General features: G+C 43.1%; 1 protein-coding gene across 1 annotated transcript in view; it reads left to right on the top strand.

Moving 5' to 3' along the window:
• The window catches only part of CMIP (c-Maf inducing protein), a 130,293-nt gene that overhangs the window by 76,303 nt on the left and 34,016 nt on the right, over nt 1-19,974 (top strand). Inside the window, exons 3-4 of the mRNA XM_062499914.1 lie at nt 1,426-1,476; nt 19,094-19,255. Of these exons, the coding sequence (XP_062355898.1) occupies nt 1,426-1,476; nt 19,094-19,255 (213 nt within the window). The remainder of the gene's footprint in view (nt 1-1,425; nt 1,477-19,093; nt 19,256-19,974) is intronic.

Below are 19,974 nucleotides of genomic sequence, written 5' to 3'. Positions count from 1 at the left end.
CAGAAAATCATTAAATATTGGCTTACAATATTATCCTGAAGATCTGCACTCCAAATGTTTTTTTACAATTTTTCATTACATGCAAAAAGAAGAAAATAGAAAAAGAAGTTTTTTTGTTTACATTTGTAGCAATTTCATATTACGATATGTCTGCATTCTTCTTGAAATTGAAGGTTTTTGATAAATTCTGTGATCAGCCAAGATTATTTATAATATATTTATTCCTGCTTTATTGCCTCAGCATCTACTGGAGGAGCAATTGATTCTCATTAAGATATAAATAATATTTAATATATACTACATAAAAGAATACGTACATATAAAAGGATATCACTCCATTTAATTTAGAGTAATCAGTCCAAATTTATGTCACTGAACCATCAGTAGCTGACCTTGATATTAAACATGGTTTTGGTAGCCATACAGTCTATTTACTTCTGGTGTTTCTGCCATTATCAGTGAACTGAATAAATGTTAGGAAATAAATACATTCTTTAGTGTGGATTTTGAATACTTACCTGAAAAGGTGTTGGGGAATGAAACTTCATAAGTGATGCTTTAATTTTCAAGAAACGCATGCTTTTTGACTGGTGAAGAACCTCACCTTTTAAATTTTTTTTAACGTGGATTTAAAGGCTAACCTGTAATTTTCACTGTAAGACATTTTGAAATGTGAGTAAAAATTGGCAGTGTTAAGGTGGAGCTGGAAAAGCCAAAGGGCATCTCTACCCACTCAAATATTTCAGACTTATGTCACCTTGTTAAGGCACGCATATTTACGTCACTGTACATGCTTTTATATTTTTTTGATACCAAGCCTTTTGACCTTTGGGAGTGTTGAACTGTTCCTTCATTGGCTACGACCTGGTTTCACACTGGGAATTTCTGGCAGCTGTGCTTAATACGGACAAAAATGGGTGATGGCTGGGAATGAGTATTGCAACATTTATGCTGTTGCTGCAAACAGTCTGTGCATGTATCTGCACGTCTGAGTGTGCTGTGCTTTTCACTGTTTTAATATCAATGAAGGAGCTAAAACATTATTTGAATTGCTTTGGGGCCAGCTGAGGAGCAGGACAAGAAAAGAAACCAGAGTATAGGAAAAAACCCGCCCCTCCTAGTAAAATGTCAGGCCATCTTCTTGCTCTGTTTTTAGGGATTAATGGCAGAGGCCAATGCCCCACAGACATTAAAGATCTGATCCACACCTGATTGAATTCACGGAGGATTTTTCACAGTCCTTGGGCTGGACAGCATTTCATAGGAGGTTGATATTTTGTAAGGTTTTGGTTCAGTATTGTGTAATGCAGCAAGGTCTTTGTGTCACTGCTTTCTGTGAAAATAAACTGGTTATAATATAAACCTGAGTGACCTGAAGCACTGGTAAAAACTAATGATTTTGTCTGTAACTTTTCCTTATTGCAGGCTGCAAACAGTTACCTGAGGGATCAGTGGTTCCATTCTTTGCAGTGGAAGGTAAGTTCTGTACTTCCTCATTCTCTGCCTCTAAGAGTACTTTTTAGAATTCCCTGTTTATCCATTCAGGGCTTTGACAATGAACAAAGTCTTTTCTTGTAGAAACCCTAAGTCAGAACATGTGCACAGTTTTAATGTGTCTTGTGTCATGAATGAAGTGGACAAAATAATTTGTTGCACAGTCCAGCTTTATCAACATGTGACTGGTTTTAAAAAGTACGCATGCAGTTAATTCACATTTAAACAGAACAGAGATTGGATGGTTTTATTTTTGTACTGTGAAGTGTAATATGCTGCAGAGAGTATGCTTCATCATATCCTTGGACTCTTGGGATGTTTTGGGGTTTTTTGTTTGGTTGGTTTTTTTTATTTTTCTGAGAAGCTAGGGAGAGTGTCTTTTAGAGTTGATTACTGTATGTGTAGCATCATCAGTTATGCATCAGTCTGTGTTTGTACTTCAGGATGATTTGGAATTAAAGGCAGTTTCCATTTCAGAGACCTCAAGCCCTTTCTCATTTTCAGTGGGAACAGTGGACTGATTGCCCTGAGTAGGGAAAGTGGATCACAGTGACAGCGTTGTCTTTCAAAAGCAGCACATTCCTCATCTAAAACCGTAGCTGCTGACCTTTGGGTGGAATCTGTATGGATCTTTGATGCAGCTGGAAACAAGTTTTGGCCAGATGCTGAGTATGGTTGTCCTCCCTTGCCTTGCAGTGGGAAACAAGCAGTAGCTTTTCAGCTCAGGACTTGTCTTCAGCAGGGTTTCAGTGAAGTCAGCCAAGTTGACTGTGCAGCTTATCAAGATTTCAGCCTGCTGACAGCAACCACATGGAAAAATATACGGAAGTCCCTCCCACCAAACTGGTTTTGTTGTAGGTGTATTTGATAGTTGTAAAATGGTTGTGTGGCAAAACTACAGTGTTGGTGTGCTTTGTGTAGCCATCAGCGTCTGGCAGAATTGTCTTCTGAGTGGTTCCCAGTTCTTATCAGCAAGAGCCAAGTGTTGAGATCTCCTTTCCCAGACCACTGGAATATTCTCCAGCCTGTTACCCTGATTGCCCAAAGGCGAGTGGGACAGAAGTGCTGATAGCAGAAGGCTGGGTTGTGGTGTAGCACTTTATTTTGGACTCTTGACAGTATCGTTAACACAATACCCAGCCAGCCTTGATTTCTTTGCAGCTCCTGAGGATAACAAAGCACTTAAAGCTTACAGAGGCAGTATCTCCATGTGGACATTATATTCTCTCCTGCTTAGGAAGGCAGCGGTGATCAGAGAAAGCATGGATGGAAGTGATGATAGAATTTCTGTTTCTACCTCATCCCCAGGCAGGATGGTTGTGGTACCAGTGTGCTGGTGGCTTATGCCCACTTGGTTCCTGCAGTGAGGGGAGAATTGGGGTTAGAGGTGCAACTCTGGAAAACATCAAGTAAGATGTAGTAAAGATGCAACATGGCCCTACCATTCAACCTACAAATAAATTCTTAAAAAATAAGAAAGGAAAAGAAAGCAAGCAAGCCAGGCTAGACAGAGTGACCTGGCTTGCTTACATGCCTTTCAGTCATGGAGAAGGAGCTTTGCTCTGTGGGAGTTGTTTTCAAAGGAGTATTTCTTAAACTTTCCAGTGCTCCTGACCCAAGCCTCTCATTTTGGGAAACTCTGAGTAATTTAACTTGGTGCAAAGTAAAATTTATTTTTGCTTCCCTCCCTACCCCCGTTAAATTTGTTTCTGAAAAACAAGTGAAACATTATCTTGATTTGAAAGCCCTTCCCTTTACCAAGAATAGCAAATAGTGTTTTCCCATAAGAACAGTGACAGGGTTTAGTCACTGCCCAGGTACTTGGCACTAAGAAATTCCTCTTTGCTAAAATGGAGGTAATTTAGTGTTTGGGTTTTGTTGCTTAATAGTTCAGAGGAAGAGCACCTGGTAACTTTCTGCTTTTTGGCAGGTTTAAGTGAGATCCCAACGGGATGAAGAAGCAGGACAAGCTGTCGCTGTAGAAGGGAAGTGAGGGAGTGCAGTTGTGTGTCTATCTTAGTGAAGTTTATCACTTTACTGGCCCTGTAGCCTATGACTTTAGGAGCCAGGTGTCAAGGTTCATCTCACTCTATAATTTGTATGGTTTGATGATTAAGCAGGTAGTGAGGGAACCCACAAAAAACCAGGAAACCTATTCTTCTGGAATGGGGCATTTACACAAAGCACCAGCTGGCAGAGAGATCGCCACAGCTGTAATATAATTGGGTGGTTGTGCTGATGAATGATATATTTGTCCAGTGGTCTTACAAATAAAAGGTCAAAACATTTCTGTGGGATGTAGAACACAGATGTAAACTGGTGCAGATAGCTGTAACAGTTGTTCAGGGGAAAACATTCAACAGAGATGATATTGCTATTGTTTGTATTTGTGTGGTGGGAGCATTTAGGGAGCCCAGCTGAACCCAGAGCCCCAGTGTGCTTGGCTCTAGACTGAAGTTTAATTTTCTCCTGCCCTGCCCAAACAAGGGTAGAGGAATTCAGACAGTAAACTGATATTCCAAGAATTTCCAGCATTGGGGATTTTGCCCCATCTTAAATTACAGTTATGGGAGCAGATTCATATTCTGTCAGTGCCCTTCTGACTCTTTTCCTGTGCTTTTCCCTGAGCTACATGGGAAATGGGTAGTAACAGTGAACAGCTGTGTGTCAAATATTTGGGGAAGCTCTTTAGGTTCGGGCACATACTTTGGTTTTGTAGGAAGGTGCTAAGATCTGTGAGAGATCTTTGATGTGGTGCAGTTTTAAGGTTTAACATGCTGTGGGAATTAAATTTGCCAACTGGCACCCTGGAAATTATTTTTGTTCTAGAGACAAACGCAGAAATAAAAATCAAGAATAATTTCTTCCTGTGACCCAGAGAATAATAAAAGAGATGGTATACAGTTTAAGAGGAATAAAAGAGAACCAAACACGTAATTATCCGTGTTCTAGATTCAGCTCCAAGAGGTTTTATGTGTCATCCAGCTAACTAGCTGTCAAGATGCTTACACAGCTTTTTAGTTGTGTCTTTTTCCTTGAATACTGTGCTCATTTGAAGTCAGCAGGGGTGTAGGGACAGTGTGAGTGTTCCTTATGTAGTCATCTTCTCTTTGGGCTTTCCATTTCAAACCCTCCCACTAAGGGTTACTCATAATTCCTCATTTAATCTGGATATCAGTGAGTATCACAACTCCTAAAGGATTATTGGCCACCTCAGCCTATTTTTAGAAATCCTCATTTCCTTTGGGTTGTAGCTAAGCCAAACTATCATTGTCCAGAGAATAAACAGAACATGTTAACAACTCTCCAGCTCCTCAAACATAAATCATTAGTCCATTGTGTAAGGAAAGTTCCTCTCAACCAAGGAGGTTGGATTGAAACCATGATACATAATCTTTGGTATGTGGAAACTGATAAGTCATAACAGTGTATCAATAAAGATAACAACACTTTCTGTGGCTGTACAAAAGAGAATAACACATGCAGTTCATTGCCCTCTCTGGATCCAGGGCAGATACAGTGGTAACCAACCTCTGCTGTAGGGGTTGGCTAAACTTGGCTTTGAGGGATACTGGGACTAGTAATTTTGGGACACACACAGATAAGCAAATACTTGCTCTTGTTAGTTTCCCAGCCAGTATCCATCTACTTTGTTGCTTGTGTGTTGCTCTCTTTTGTGTGCATTTGTAGTGCTGAGCACAGAGAGGTTCCATCCTCTGTAGAAAATGTGTAGCCCCATTAATCATTAAAAGGTACACTTGGCTAATCTAGTACCATGTTGCATTTCAGTTAGAAAGACATCAGTGAGGTTTTTTCCCAGGTATCCTTAGGTCCTCTCTCTTGGTGCAGAGTACAGATTTACATTTTTTACTGGGAACTCACCTAAGTTCGTGTAGGGAATGTTGCATTTTTTATCGTGCTTGATAGTAAGCCCTGAACACTGCCCTCATTGTGGGGTGAGTTGCTCGTGTTTTCTGGTCAGCTGGGTGATGCAGCAGTCAAACATGTCAGTTGGCAGCCTTTGGGGGAATGTCCTGAGTTGACACAATACAGAAAGAACAGACCCAGGTCTGCAGGAAAACATGAAGCATGACTCAAACTGAGCTTTGTGTGCCTCTGACCTGAAACTTCTAGAAAGGCTTGCCTGTACCTTGTCTTTCCTACTGATGCTTTTAACCAGTGCCCGTGTGTCCCCTGATGAGAACTGCTGCTTGGTCAGGGAATTTATACATCTCGTAGTAGGGACAGTGCAAATGTGTTAATTGTAGGATTGTTTAGGTTGGAAGAGACCTTTGAACATCATCTGGTCCTCTCTTCACCCATGCCACACTCATCCTCATGCAGTGCAGGGTTTACTTGGAGGTGGTAGGAGGTTGCTGAGAGCCTGTGAAGCCCCAAGCCAGGCACACAAACTCAGCAGTGCTGAGCTGAGGGGAGCAGCCCCCTCCCCATCCTGCATACATCCACACCCTGACTCGCAGTCAACACTCACATTACCTTTTGTTTTAAAATCCATTTTCAACCCAGGCTCCATGTTTTGAATCCCATGAATTAGGAAACTGGAACAATGTTGTCATTTGGGATTTGCAAACATTTTGCATTGAATACTAAAACAAGCGTTGTTGGCCTTCATTCAAAAACTTTAATTTTGGATTAATACTTCCTTGGTTCTCATAGGGATTGTTCTATCTGTGTTTTCAGGAAACAGATATTTCCATGCACAAGCAGCCCTATTAATTGCAAAGGGATTGACTGTCAAATAAAGTCCTACTTGACCTGAATGATGATATGCTCTCTGGTCTTTACAGTGACCAGATTATTAATTTCTTGTTCTGTAGTATTGAATCTTTTTTATGCAATAGCCATGGCTGAGTATCAGTTTTTGTATAAAATAGTGAATGTTCAGAGTTGCTCTTCTTTAAAATTTAAAACTGCAAATTATTAAGTTAAGAGCAACTGTTCTCAAAAGTGTGGTAAAGCCTTCCTTGTGTAAAGCACCTTTACGGCTTTGTCACCATGGCAATGATTAAAAATAGTGCTGATACAAGAGTGGGGGTTATATAGAATTTCAATGATGACATTAAAGAAATTTGCAGCCTTAAATCTCAGTAAATCTTGCCTTAAAACTGTGAGATCTGGAAAAAATTCACACTGGATATAGTTAAAAGGGCCAGTGTGTTTAGTGACCTAATTTATGATATGAGAGAGGAAGGTTTTGGTACCCTGTGACAATTCCATAGCCCTGTGCTCTACTGCATAGTGAAAATACTGTTTGAAGGGCTCAGCAGTTCTTTGGAGTGGTAGTTCTGGACTTTAGACCTCTCCTTGGTGATTACCCAGAACATAAAACCATAACTCTCTTGGCTGTTTCTTTGCTTTCTTTAGCCGAAACACTGAGGTATTTTCACAGAATAGAGAAGTTTTCATTTTCTTTTACTTTGAGATAAAAGCTTTTTTCTTCTTTTTACTTCTGTGTCTACGTGCAAGTCAATAATATAATGATGGGAACCAAATCTGTGGAATTAAGTTTTGCCTTTCAGAGCCTCGGGGCTTTGGGAGCACTGTGGGCTTTGATGACACACTAGTTTTGGGCAAGCAGGTTTATTGCTTGGACAGATAAAAGGCAGCACACAAGTTTTTGGCTGGGGGTTGTACTCTTCCTTGAAATGCTTGGGTACCAGTTATAGGAGACTGTAAAGAGGTTTTTAAGATATCCTGCCTTTCCTCTGCATCATGATGGTGTTCTAGGCCAGACTTTGTACTCTGTAGGGAGGAGGTGTGGGATCCAGGGAGTGTGTAAATGGATCTGTCTTGCCGAGGAGTGAGACTGGTACCAGTTTGAGCTTTCTGGTGAATAGTGAGACCATTTTTCAGTTTTTGATGACTCTTCTCATGGTGAAGTTGATGTTTGCTGGCATGGTGTGTTCTTCTTTTCTGTACAAAAGGTAACATGGAATGCAGCTCTCTGTGCCTGCTGTTTATCTGGTGATTGATAAAACCACCCTGTGTTATCTGAATAATCTCATTGCAAATTCAGGAGCAACATAATGGAAATCTTGCCATACTCACAGCCTTTTATTTCCATAACATTTATTTTTTGTAATTAAGTTGGGAGGGGATGTCTTTTTTGTCTTTTTTTTAAACTTTCTTTTTGGCTTGAGATATCTTCATGAACACATGAAGCCTGTTGTCTCTCTCATTTTCCAGCACAAGTTTGACAGTCTCAGGCCATCTGTTATCAGAAGTCACTTGAAAATTCTTGGCCTTGTTTTCTGTTTCTGGGATCTCATTTTGCTAGAGGTAGCTGTGCTGCCACAGCAGAAAGGCACAGATCTCACTTGGGAGGTAAAAATGAATAGATGAAAAACAGACAAGATGATGACAGGAAGTTTTTTCTTCTATTCATTTTATAAAATGCTGGTAATGTTTTAAGAACTGGAAGAGGTGGAATGGCTAGATTTTTTTTTTTTTTTAAGCTTTCACTGGGAAAATACCTCACTCTTCCTGGGGGACCACTGGAGCAGGTTCTTCCCAGAAGGTACATCTGCAGCAGTGGCAGCTGAGCACAGGCTGTGCTCTGTGTTGGCTTCACATGAATCACTTCAAATCTGGGAGCTGCATATCCATGTCAACACAGCACTTTGTCCAACCCAAGGAGGCTCTTGGCAACGTGCTGGGATGCCAGCCTGGATCTGAGCTGCTACTCTGAGCTGCCCTGCCCTCATCCAGCCATAGGCACACATGGTTTGTGCGCCCATAGCTGCCTCCTGCATTGCCAAAATGGCCTTTTTTAAGGAGGCAGAACTCAGGCCAGTTAATGGCCTAGTGGTGAAATTTGAGTAGAAACTAGATAGTTATTTTCTATCTTGCTTTAGCTAAGTCAGGACCAGCTTTAAATTTTCCCCTCTAGACTTGGATGCTGTCCTATTCAAACTAATATTAGGTCTGAAGATAGAGGGGTGTCAAAAACAGCTGAATAAACAGATCAGCTTGTTATTGTGTGCTTAGGTCTCAGCTCTGAAGAGGAGCAGATACAATTGCTGGAATATGTTTTTTCTCAGGAATGCTGAGCTGCTGGCCAAGAGGGATCCTCGGGTTTTGTGCTGGTGAATTGCTCCTCTGCATTATTCCAGGGCTGACCTTATGACTAATTCTTTGCAATTCAGGATTTTGAGGTCATGGTGACCAAGAATTTCACCAAATTACAACTTCTCACCTATAGCTGTCATAATATAGAGCTGCACCAAAATTATTCTCTTGTTCAGAGAATAATTTTCTGGCTGCAGAAAAATCTGTTTTTAGAAGATCTCTTCTGCAGACAGGACAAGAGTTGGTAGGCTTTCCCAGGAGTGTAATTATCCTCCTCACATGATGCACTGGGTGTGAAAACCTAACTCTGGGAGATGACACATGCTAAGTGCCTTGTTAAGCTGCTGCCATGGGGCTCAGTTCTGCATTCTGGATGTTATGAGAGCTCTTGGTGTCAGAAGACCTCCAAGACCCTAAAGGAGCAAAGGGGATCTAGGTGTTGCTCTAAATTTCTTTTTCCTTTCTTGCACAGTTTTGTCCTTACATTATAATATACATAGTGTATTAGGGGATTATAAAACTGCTGCTAATACCCAAAGAAAACTACAAAACAGCAAGTGTCTCTGCCCTAGCTATCATCTGCCCTAGCTCTTGCTGTAAGCCTCATGTTCATCTTGTCTGTCACAGCTTGTCTTTTTTTTCTAGAACACTGATGGCTTTAAAATCAGAAAAAAAACCTATCCAAAAGCAAGTATGTCCTTTATTCCCTTCTCTTCATTCAGAAGCTATTGCATTGCAGCTATTTCCCATCACCTGGCCTCTGGTGCTCTTTGGTGTCTTATTTAAGATGGGAATACTGGATGAGGCTGTGTGACCAGAGGGGAGATCCATCACGGACGACAGGGACGTTGTGAGTGATTCTTGAGCATGAGATGAGCAGTGGTTCTGGGAGCACCCCACTGATCCCTGGTTCTCAGCAAGGATGAGACTCTTGGGATCAGAAATCTGAAAGCTGTGAGTCTTTGCTCAGTCTTGCACAACACGCAGCACTTGTACGAGAGAGAAGGAAAACAAGGAAATTACAGAGCTCCAGTGGCATTATGGTAGGCTGAAGAGTTGCAGGAGGTTTGGGGGTTTGTGCTGATGTGGCACAATAGGATGCCATATAAAAGCATGGAACAAAATGTTGGGAATGTTTCAGATACAAATGCTGCTCTGAGATTGGGCATCTCCTTGTAAGAAACTGGAAAATTCAGTGCTCCAAAGCCCAGAGATCTGAAGACAGGAATACCCTGCTTTGCTCAAGTCCCTTTTAAGACGCTTGCAAGCATCACATAAGCATCCAGTCCCTGCTCTCCCTAAGGCTCTGCAGCAGCTTTCTGACACAAACATGTTCCTCGAGCCGTGCACATCTCTTGCTGACGACATTGATGATGCAGGTGCACAAGAGAGAAGCCAATTTCAAAGCCATTTATGGTGTTGAGGAGCTAGAAAATCAGCAAAATAATACATTTGCCAAGGAGGAGAAAGTGAAACGGGTGGGTAAATGTCCATTTGGAAGGTTTTGCTGACTGGTGAGAGGAGAGGAGAGCAGAAATAGCTGAGGGTGTCCACTACCAGCAGTAGAGAGTATTGAGGAAAAAGGATGACGTGGCTTTTTAATCCATTTTATATATCTGGGAAGAAATAATTGTTTTGTATGCTAGTGGGTGCTACCTCAGCTTACTGGAATTTCCCAGGAAATAAAAGGAGGATAGATAATCTTTCTGAGGTTATCTTTTGTTAGCAGTTACTACAATGTGCAGTGATAGTAGCTGCTTACTCTCAGATGGAGGTGGTTTCTCAGGCGGCGAGTTCTTCCGATCCGGGTTCTCACATGCCTGGAATTTCTGTCATCAGTCATGCAGCCCTGCAGATGAGGCCATGTCCTGTTTTCCCGTTGATGACCAGCTGTCTCGTGCCTGAGTGGGACGTGAAGGGTGCAGTGCCAGGGCAGGTATGCCTGGCTGTGCTCCATGGTGGCCTTGTGCACAGCTTTTTGCTTTACCAGATCTGGTCAAAGTGCATTGATGATAAGATTGTGTATGCTTCCTTTTTTTCCTACACAGTATCTTTTCTCTGCAGTGGCAAAGTCTTTTTATTTCCACCACTGGCTGAGAGCTGGTGGATGCCAAGGCTCCACAGACATAGCCATCGTGTGCAGAACATGAAGGTAAAAGGTAATTAGGAACCTGGATCAGTTCAGCTGGGTGTCAGAGGCATTTTATAATGTAGTCAGTAACTGTAGGTCTCTGCACAGAAAAGCACACAGCAAGGACCACACCTAGATGGCACTTAATGTCACAGTGCCTTCTGTCATATGTTCTCTGCTGCATGTCGAAATCCACAGTCACACGGTGTCTGCTGTGCTTTAGTTATTTAATACTACTTTTTTGCACTCAATGCAGTTAGTCTGCTGAAGGCTTCAGAAAGCATGGAGTGTGTATGGTACAAATATTCATGCTTTTTTCTAGTAGTCTCTTTTTTTGACTTGGACATAATTTTTCTGACTCTGGATCATGCGGCAAATACAGGAGCAAGTCAGACTCACACCTCTCTGGAAACTGTGGGTTTTGCCAGAACACGGAGATCCTGATGTACAGACAGTGGCTGTGTGGGGCATTTGCTGCTCTGGAGAAAAGGCTCTGCTGCAGCAGGGAGCAGTGAGGTCCTGCAGGAGGAGGAGGCAGTTGTGTCTGAACATGTTTGAAACCTTCCCTCTGCTAATGAGTCAGAGGCTGTTCAAGTCCTGTAGCTCAGGCAGAGCATCTGGCTCCTGCCCTGTTGTGTGAGGCCAACAACCTCTGTGAAGGTTTTCTCACTTGTTCTGCAGAAAATATTCAAATAACTCAGGAAGGTTTGTAAACTTCCTTCTCACCAGCCTGCAGTTAGGGCAAACCTTTCCTGTATGCCTGGGACAGTTGTGTTCATCAACTGTTTTGAAGTTTTTTCTCCTGCCCAAGATCAGGAGGAAAAAAATGTTGTGTGACTTCTGTGTAGTAACAGAAAACAAATCAAAACACCCAAATGCTCATGGGCAACATATTTTAGAATATTTCTTCATTTGGGGAGATGTCACATGAAATTTTCAACCCAAGATACTGGGTTTGTCTCTTCCAATGCTTTTTGCAAGCAGGGAGTGGTTTGTGCTTCTGCTGGAGTATCTGCAGTCATAGTGAAATTCCGCATAGCCAAAGCAACATTAAAAACAAACCCCAACTTGGCTCTGGTACGAAAAATACGGAACAGCAGTTGCTGTGTGCAGGATGAAAGCTGATGTTTTGCCAACCTGAAGTGTAAAGCTGGTGCTGGAACTGGGGCCTGAAGAATGGGAGTGTTTGCCAAAAGGAAATGGAAGCAGGGATGGAGGGTTTCGGGGAATGCATCAGCGTCAGCCATGCCAAAAAATGTCTCCCCTGTGGACAGGTCTGATTACAAGAGTAACCGCATTAGCCCAGGCAAAGTGCAGCTGGAGCCACACTTGGCCTTTTGCATTTTCTTGCTGGGTTTACAGCATCTCAAATGCAGGAATGAGGTAGAGCTGGGTTTGGCTCGACCAGCTGTGTTCCTGCATCTTAGAGACACAAGGGCTGGGCAGGGGTTCGAGGGGAAGACAAGGCACCAGCAGAAACAAAGCCCAGTTTCTTTGCTTGGTAGTGGGGAGGTCTGCCAAGAATGACCTCTTCACTCCCAGCTTAGGGAGGCTAGAAGGAAGCCACAATTTTTGAGTTGCTTTCAGTTTTTGGAGACACACATACTGCATTTGCATGCAGGTTTGTCTTCAGTGGAGCTCATGAATGTTATGGTTTTGTTTTTCTTCCTTTCCCTTGAGTAGAATATTCTTCCCATTCTATCCTCTCATCCCCTCTTGTTACTGAATGTTATCTTTGCAATAGTGTTGAGCACATCAGAGAGCAGAAGGCCAGGAGGATGGGCAGTCAGTTGACAACTGTGTGAAAGGAGTTGGAAATATTTACATATACATATAGATATATATATGTGAGATATATAGTATACTTCAGGAGCAAGTTCTTCAGTGCATTAATGTCACAGCTGCCTGGTGTCATGCTGAGAGCTGACTCAGGAGCCTGCCCTGTGACCCCCCCACCCCTTATCCCATGTCCACTTTGCACTTCTCTTGGTTCAAGCAGAAATGCATTTTGTCTCTGTTTCACACTTCTAAAATTGTGTTTATTTCAGCATTCTTTTCCTGTGCAGTGGTACTGTCCCAGGGGTACCTGAGCAAAGGACAAACCCCGTGCTTGCGAGAAGTGTCTGTGTGGTTGTTCCAGCTTGTGCATCAGTAACAGCTGAACCCATTGAACTCTGTCAGCTCTGGAACAGTGCTGACCTGAGCCTTGGGGGGTTCTTGCCTGGCTTAGTGAGAGCTGGAGCAAGGTGGCACACACTGGTGGAAACAAACAGGTGAATAAGGGTAGACTGAAAAAGGTGGTGGCCAGAGATAGTGAGATGGGGAAGGCACAGCAAGAGAGTATCAACATTCAAGTTGCTACGGGCACAGTGGCTACCAGTGGTGCTTCTCCTTGGAGTGTCAGGATCCAGCAATTGCCTCAGAGGCCTGAACACCTCAATTCTGCTCTGTTCCTGGCTTGCCATATGACCTCAAGGAAATCACCTTGGTTTTCTTGCTCTTTTTCTCCTTCTTGTTTTTAATCATCCAGACTGCAAGTTGCTTGGGGTAGAGAATGTCACTGGGTATATTTATTCAGGCCATAGATTCACAGGTGCCAGTTGCAGTGTAATAAATAATGGGAATTTTACCAGGATATTTTTTATATGAGTTGGCAAAAGCCAAAGTGTTATTTAGATCTTAACTGAGTGATAATCAGAAGAACGTACTTGTAATATTTCTCTCCATTTCTCTGGCCTGTGGAAAGAAATTTGTGGGGAAGTGAGCCTTGACCATGGCAATTGCATTCAGAGAAGCAACTGAAGCACTTCAACATTTTGCTCTGGGTAGAATGAAAATACGCAAAAAATGCCGTGACCTGAAAACATGGTAGAGACCAAAAGTTTGCTGCTGCCGTTTTGCATCTATTTTAGAGAGCAGCACATTAGTCTTTCTGTACAGAACTTTCAGAAGGTCAGGAAGAGTTTGATTATTGCAGCATGAGCAGTTTGAAGTCCCTGATTTAGAAAAGTTTCCATAGTCTCATCCCAGCCATATGCCTGGATTGGGACTTTCTATAGACTTAGTCTCTTCAGGTAAATTTGTTGGGTTATTATTTTTTTTTTCATATTGGTAGATGTTGCAGGTAGGAACATAGTTCCAAAAGCTTTCAGTGTATTCAGCTGGTGATTTAAGTCTATCTCTGACTACCAGGGAAAATTCTGTTAGCAGCATATTAACCTTAGGTATTTTTCAGAGTGCTGTGAAGTAAGTGATACCTGCTAGTATTAAAAGCAGAATGTGGGTATGGCCAAATTTTGGGATACCATGCCCTCTTTGTTTTCATGAAAATAATAAGTTAAAAGTCAGAATGCCAGCAGGTGATGCTGCAGAATACATGGTGCACCTGGGCTTTGTAGGACAGGCCAACATGTGTGTTGAACATCACCAGCAACTCTTCCTGTTTCTTGTTACGCAGCGTTTGAACAAAATGTTCTGCTGCAGTGGAGAAAACCTTTCCAGAGTCTGCTCTGTGTTGTTTTTATCTCTGCAAATTTGCATCTAGCAAGAGGCACCTCCATTTTACATAAGCACTGTCAACATCAAAGTGTAACACTAGCCCGTGTCATCCGTCCCGCAATGAGCTGGGGGGGACCTTTGTGCGGGAGCCTGACCTTTTTCCTCTTGATGGAGCTGCTCTCGTTGCTCAGCAAGAAATAAACAATTGCTGGCACCCACAGCCCTCCAGGGCAATGCCCGTTCCTGCAGGGGCTCAATCCTGTCCCGTTCCTGCAGGGGCTCAATCCTGTCCCGTTCCTGCAGAGGCTCAATCCTGTCCCGTTCCTGCAGGGGTTCAATCCTGTCCCGTTCCTGCAGGGGTTCAATCCTGTCCCGTTCCTGCAGGGGCTCAATCCTGTCCCGTTCCTGCAGAAGCTCAATCCTGTCCCGTTCCTGCAGGGGTTCAATCCTGTCCCGTTCCTGCAGGGGCTCAATCCTGTCCCGTTCCTGCAGAAGCTCAATCCTGTCCCGTTCCTGCAGGGGCTCAATCCTGTCCCGTTCCTGCAGAAGCTCAATCCTGTCCCGTTCCTGCAGAAGCTCAATCCTGTCCCGTTCCTGCAGAAGCTCAATCCTGTCCTGTTCCTGCAGAAGCTCAATCCTGTCCCGTTCCTGCATGGGCTCAATCCTGTCCCGTTCCTGCAGAAGCTCAATCCTGTCCCGTTCCTGCATGGGCTCAATCCTGTCCTGTTCCTGCAGGGGCTCAATCCTGTCCCGTTCCTGCAGAAGCTCAATCCTGTCCCGTTCCTGCAGGGGCTCAATCCTGTCCCATTCCTGCAGGGGCTCAATCCTGTCCCGTTCCTGCAGGGGCTCAATCCTGTCCTGTTCCTGCAGGAGCCTCCCCTCTAAAGACTTGAGTGGTCCTTTGCAAGCTGCACATGATAAAAGGGGGAAGAGAGCTAGAATTTAGCAGGCTTTTCAGCATTAGGGATGGCCATTAATTTTCTTTGTGTAATGAAGATAGTATTTGCTGATGGGAAGATGAGTTCCCGAGAGTACAGAACGTTCCCTGGCTGGCAATGGCAAAGCAGGGATGAAATTTTGTCATCAAAAAGGCTTAACTTCATTTTTCCCTTTTTGGATCAGGTGTGCTGTGCTGGCTGCTTTAAGATGTTCCTGACATGAAAGGTCTTGCTAGGGCTCAACAAGGCAAATGTTCCATGCTGGCTGATTTTGTACATTAGAGTCCATTTTTCTTAGCTGTTGACTACATCAGTATTATCATTCTTGTCCAAGAAAGTGGTGTATGAGCAAGGGCTATGAGATGAAGCCATTATAGGATAGAAAAACACATGAAGATCTTACTTAAAAAAAACTGAAAGTTTCCTAGGCTCTCTTGAACTTTGTGTTCACAGCAGTGTTCAAAGACTTCTGAGCACTGATGGTAAAACCAACTGCTTATAGATTTGTGTCACATTTCCTAGCTTAATAACTCAAGAAGAATAGTTTTTGAGATGTGGACTTCAGTTCTTTTCTCCTGTAAAAGAGGATTGAGACTTAGGTCTTTGAGTTTCTGCAAGACTTAATTAATTAGAGTGATTTGAGAATGAAAGATGCCCTGTCAGCATCACTTATTCTCCTCAATCTGCTTCTTCTGGGTACTTAATAAATTCAGTGGTTTTGCATTTAAAGTCAGCATGGCAAGATTTTGGAGTGACACTGGCTGTGTGGCTCTGGCTGGTCAGTAACTAGGAGGGTCAAATTCCAAGTTGGCATATCTTATTTTCACTCACATAAATTTTCACAGGAGCCACTCCTTTTAGTAAAATCCCCCTATAAACTGGATTCCTACCCTGGTATTTTTTTGTGTTCAGGCTATTAATGATGTGATTTTTTTTCAGCAACTGAAGGCATCTTTTACACCTACATCTGGCGGGTTGGGGGGGGAACCCCTGGATTGACATTCCTGTTCTCCATGTGGGTCTTTGCCAGGCAGCTTTGTTTTTCAGCTTGTGAGTGATTATTGCTCCCTGCTCCAGAGCCAGCACAGGTAGAACAGAGCAGATGGTTCAGTGTTGCCTAAGTGCTTGCTGAGACACAGCAAATTGCTTCTGTAACCCACTGATAGGTTTCAGGCTTTAATTGAGGCTTTCAGCAAGGCGATCAACAGTGAAAAGCATTCTGCTGAGAAAAACATCACTGTAACCATGGCCAAAGGTTCAGGACAGCAGAGTTCAGCCCTCTTGGGGATGGCTACTCTATTTATTTATTTATTTTCTGCTGCTTTCCCACCATCATTCAAAACTCCTGCAGTGTCGTTTGCAGACTGCAGCTCAGTCTGTCACTGCCGCTCAGTCCTTTGTGCTGGAAATGTGAAGCAGACACTGGTAAGTTTGGATTCTGTGCTTGCAGCAGGCTCGGTGTGTCTGCAAAGGTGGCTGTCCCTTGATGCTCCTTTGAGTCCCTGCCTGCCTGCCCTGAGCAGTAGCTTCGGTTGGTCTTCCCTGCTTGGCAGTGGGTAAAGCTCCTGCCGTCTTCCCTCTTATGTAGAGTCAGCATCATCAGACTTATAGACATCTCTAAAAGGGAAAGAAAAACTCCCTTACTCCTCCCTCACCCCAAGCAAGAGTGGATTTGACAGCACAAGAAGGATATTTGTGGTGGAGTTGTCTGAGCAGCGTCCTGTTGGGCAAGAGTTTCCTTCAGCAGCTCCCCTTAGGCTGAAGGAGCTGCTCTGAAAATGAGTTGTAACTCAACAAAAAAGGACTAGCCCAGAGAGGAAGGGCTGTAATAGCCCAGTGACCCAACTCTCATCCTTCCTGTCTCCACATTTTGTCAGCTTCCAATTCTGCTTTGAGTTTGATCTTCTTCACAGTACAGAGCCAAAGAATAAGTTCAGCCCTGGAAAGTGTATCTCTTGAGCCATCTTGGTTTAGTGTCCTCAGTTAGTCAGAAAGGAGTTGTTTCTAGTTAAAAAACTGTCTGTTTGTCTTAGATTTAGTGCTGGAGTGAGTCTAACAAAAAGACCATAAATAAAGGCTCTACGTGAATAAGAGAAATTAAATTCTGTGATTGAAGTTTCCTAAGGAGTCCAAGAAATCTGTGATGTAGTAGTAGTGCTGGTAGCTTAAAATTACTGTTGGATTTGCTCTGTCCCAAGGAGCTCAGAAGTACAAAGATTTTTGTGCAGTTCTGAAATCCCAGCCACATTTGATAATGTCTGCAGCATATTTTTATGTTCCTTTAGCTTTTCAGTGGCTTAAAATGCACTGAAAGTGTGAACTACACTGCCAATGTGATTTTGTACTTGGCATGAATTTAATTAAAAGATAATTGGATTGCTTTATCAGCCTTTACATGTCAACCTAATGCCACTCTCCTTTCCCCCCTCTATCAATGCTGACATGCCCAATGCGTTTGAAATCTGTATTTTTCTGCATTATTCTCTTTTGTGTTTCAGGTGGGAGTACAGAGGTGACTGCTGTTGAGCAGTAGGTTTGCTCTGGGGTGGGAAGGAAGTGACTGATAAGCAGAGCCAGCCTGGTCAGATGGTTCCTGCTGGGGCTGCCCTGGGCGAGCACAGGGGGAAATGCCACGAGCTGCAGAGCTCCAAAGCAAAACAAAACACGGAGGCTCTTTGCAGAGTGCCCTGCCTGTGTTACACTTATGTGTAGCCCAAAATGTGCAGGTGAGATCTGCAAGCTGCACAAAATGGGCAGGTTATTTGATTTTCAGGGAAGTGCTGCCAAGGAATGTAAGATCCATTTTTAGTGCAAAACACTGATGTTTTCATGTAAACATGTGCCCAGCCAGTGCTGCTAAATAAACCTGAGCATGTGTCCAGACTTCTCAACATCCTTTTTTGCTGAGGACCAGGCTCATGCAGAGAGGGGAGTGGAGGGGCATGTGAACTAAACACAAGAGGGGTTCTGGCAGTGCTGTCCCTTCAGTGCAGAGCTCTTTCCCTGCCTCTGGCACAGCCTCCTTGCTCTTGTGGAGCCCCTCCTGGCTCTCATGTGCCCTTCGTGTTGTTTTCAGGAGTGACATTTGAACACTCGCCATCATTTCCTTGAACTTGTAGAGTGCTATCAAGCCACCTCTGGAAGTTTGGGTGGGTGGGTGGGTTTTCTCTAAAGATTGCTTTTTATAATATAAAGCAGCCTCTGTTCTAGTAGTTTGTGGTCACATGGCTGCTGAGGAGTAAGTTGTCCTCTGCTTATCCAGCTGGTCTGTGGATGGGGCTTGGACATGGTCAATGGCCTGCAGGGAACTGGGGTAGATGGGGTTAGGCAATTAGGAATGCTGTTCTTGAGAGTAGAAATGCTGTTGCATGGAAGATTTGGAAACTTTACATGTTCACTTCTGTTGCAGCTGGAGGGTGTAACATGACTTTTCAGGCTCCTTCAAGACAGAAAAAAAAAGCCTCTTAGTCTATGAGGCCTTTTTTGCTTTGGTAAAATTGATTTAAATGAATTCTGAATATGAATTCACATTCAGAATAAAGGATCTGTAAGAGTGATGTTTTGATGACTTCTCTCTCTTTCCCCCATGTTTAATGAGTCTCTTAGAAAGAACTTAAGCTTTAGAAACAGTTCAATAGCAGGTATCTGTTGTTAGCCTGAGGAAGAAGGTGTTTGCAAGAGGAGATGATGAAAAGAAAGATGCTCTGTAGTTAAAAAGCTCATTTTGAAATGAAAAGAATCATGGTTTCTCATTGCTTCCACAGAAGAAACTGGTTTAAACATAAAAGGTTTTCTTGTCCATTTAAATGTTTCGAGTACAGCTTTTCAGCCGCCAGAAAAGGCAAAACTCAAAATACAAAGCTGCCCCCTTGGGCAGTAGGAAGCACAGCTCCTTTCAAGGGTTTATGGTGGTGTCAATGTGGCCCTTTCACATGTCTTGCAGAAGAAGATTTACAAGTACAAGAAGGTGCTGAGCAACCCCAGCCGCTGGGAGGTGGTGCTGAAGGAGATCCGGACGCTGGTGGACATGGCACTGACGTCCCCTCTGCAGGACGACTCCATCCACCAGGCACCCCTGGAGATTGTCTCCAAGCTGCTCTCAGAGGTATGGCCTCAGCAGGGATCCTGTCACTCTCAGATGACAGACAAACAGTTAAAAGTTTGGGGGTGGGTTTTATTTTAACTTGTGCTGTCAAAATTCTGCCTGTGAGTCTGCTCGTGACTTCTGCTGACTTGAGTGGAGTTTGCACTTGGTTGGGAGAAGGAAAATTTGACCCACGTTACGTAGATTTCTGGAAACAAAACAAGTCCCATTTATCTTGAGTTTGTTGGTTTGGTTTTTTTGGTTGGTTGGTTTTTTGTTTCTTTGGTTTTTTTAATTATCTACAGTAAATTTATCATGGGTTAAACTCGTGCCTTAAGTCAGTGGTAAAGCTCCCTTTGACTTCTGTTCCTTTGGCTTTGCGTCCACAGCCAAAAATTTTTATACCAATACACACACACACACACACACACACACACACACACACCAATGAATTAATTGTTCAGCTATTTTATTTTCACTAATTCTGGTAAAGAAAAGCATTTTTCTTCAGAGTTATCTGTGTTCTTCCTATGACATCTGTTTCAAATGTTTAACTTTTCATGGACAGGAATCGTAATGCCAAGCGGGATTTTCATATCTTAGTTCTGATGTGATAGAAGGATTTGATACAAGCAAAAAAATCCACTATTTTTTCTTTCAGTAGTGAAAAGTCTTAGCAACTCACACCACTGTAACCTCTGGATGGATTATGCTGCTGGAAAAACAAACTTCTGCATAGG

Source organism: Cinclus cinclus, chromosome 11 (genome assembly GCF_963662255.1).
Source record: "Cinclus cinclus chromosome 11, bCinCin1.1, whole genome shotgun sequence".
NCBI classification, from domain to species: Eukaryota; Metazoa; Chordata; class Aves; order Passeriformes; family Cinclidae; genus Cinclus; species Cinclus cinclus.
Note: the sequence above shows the minus strand (reverse complement) of the source record. Positions and strands in the feature narration are given on the sequence as shown.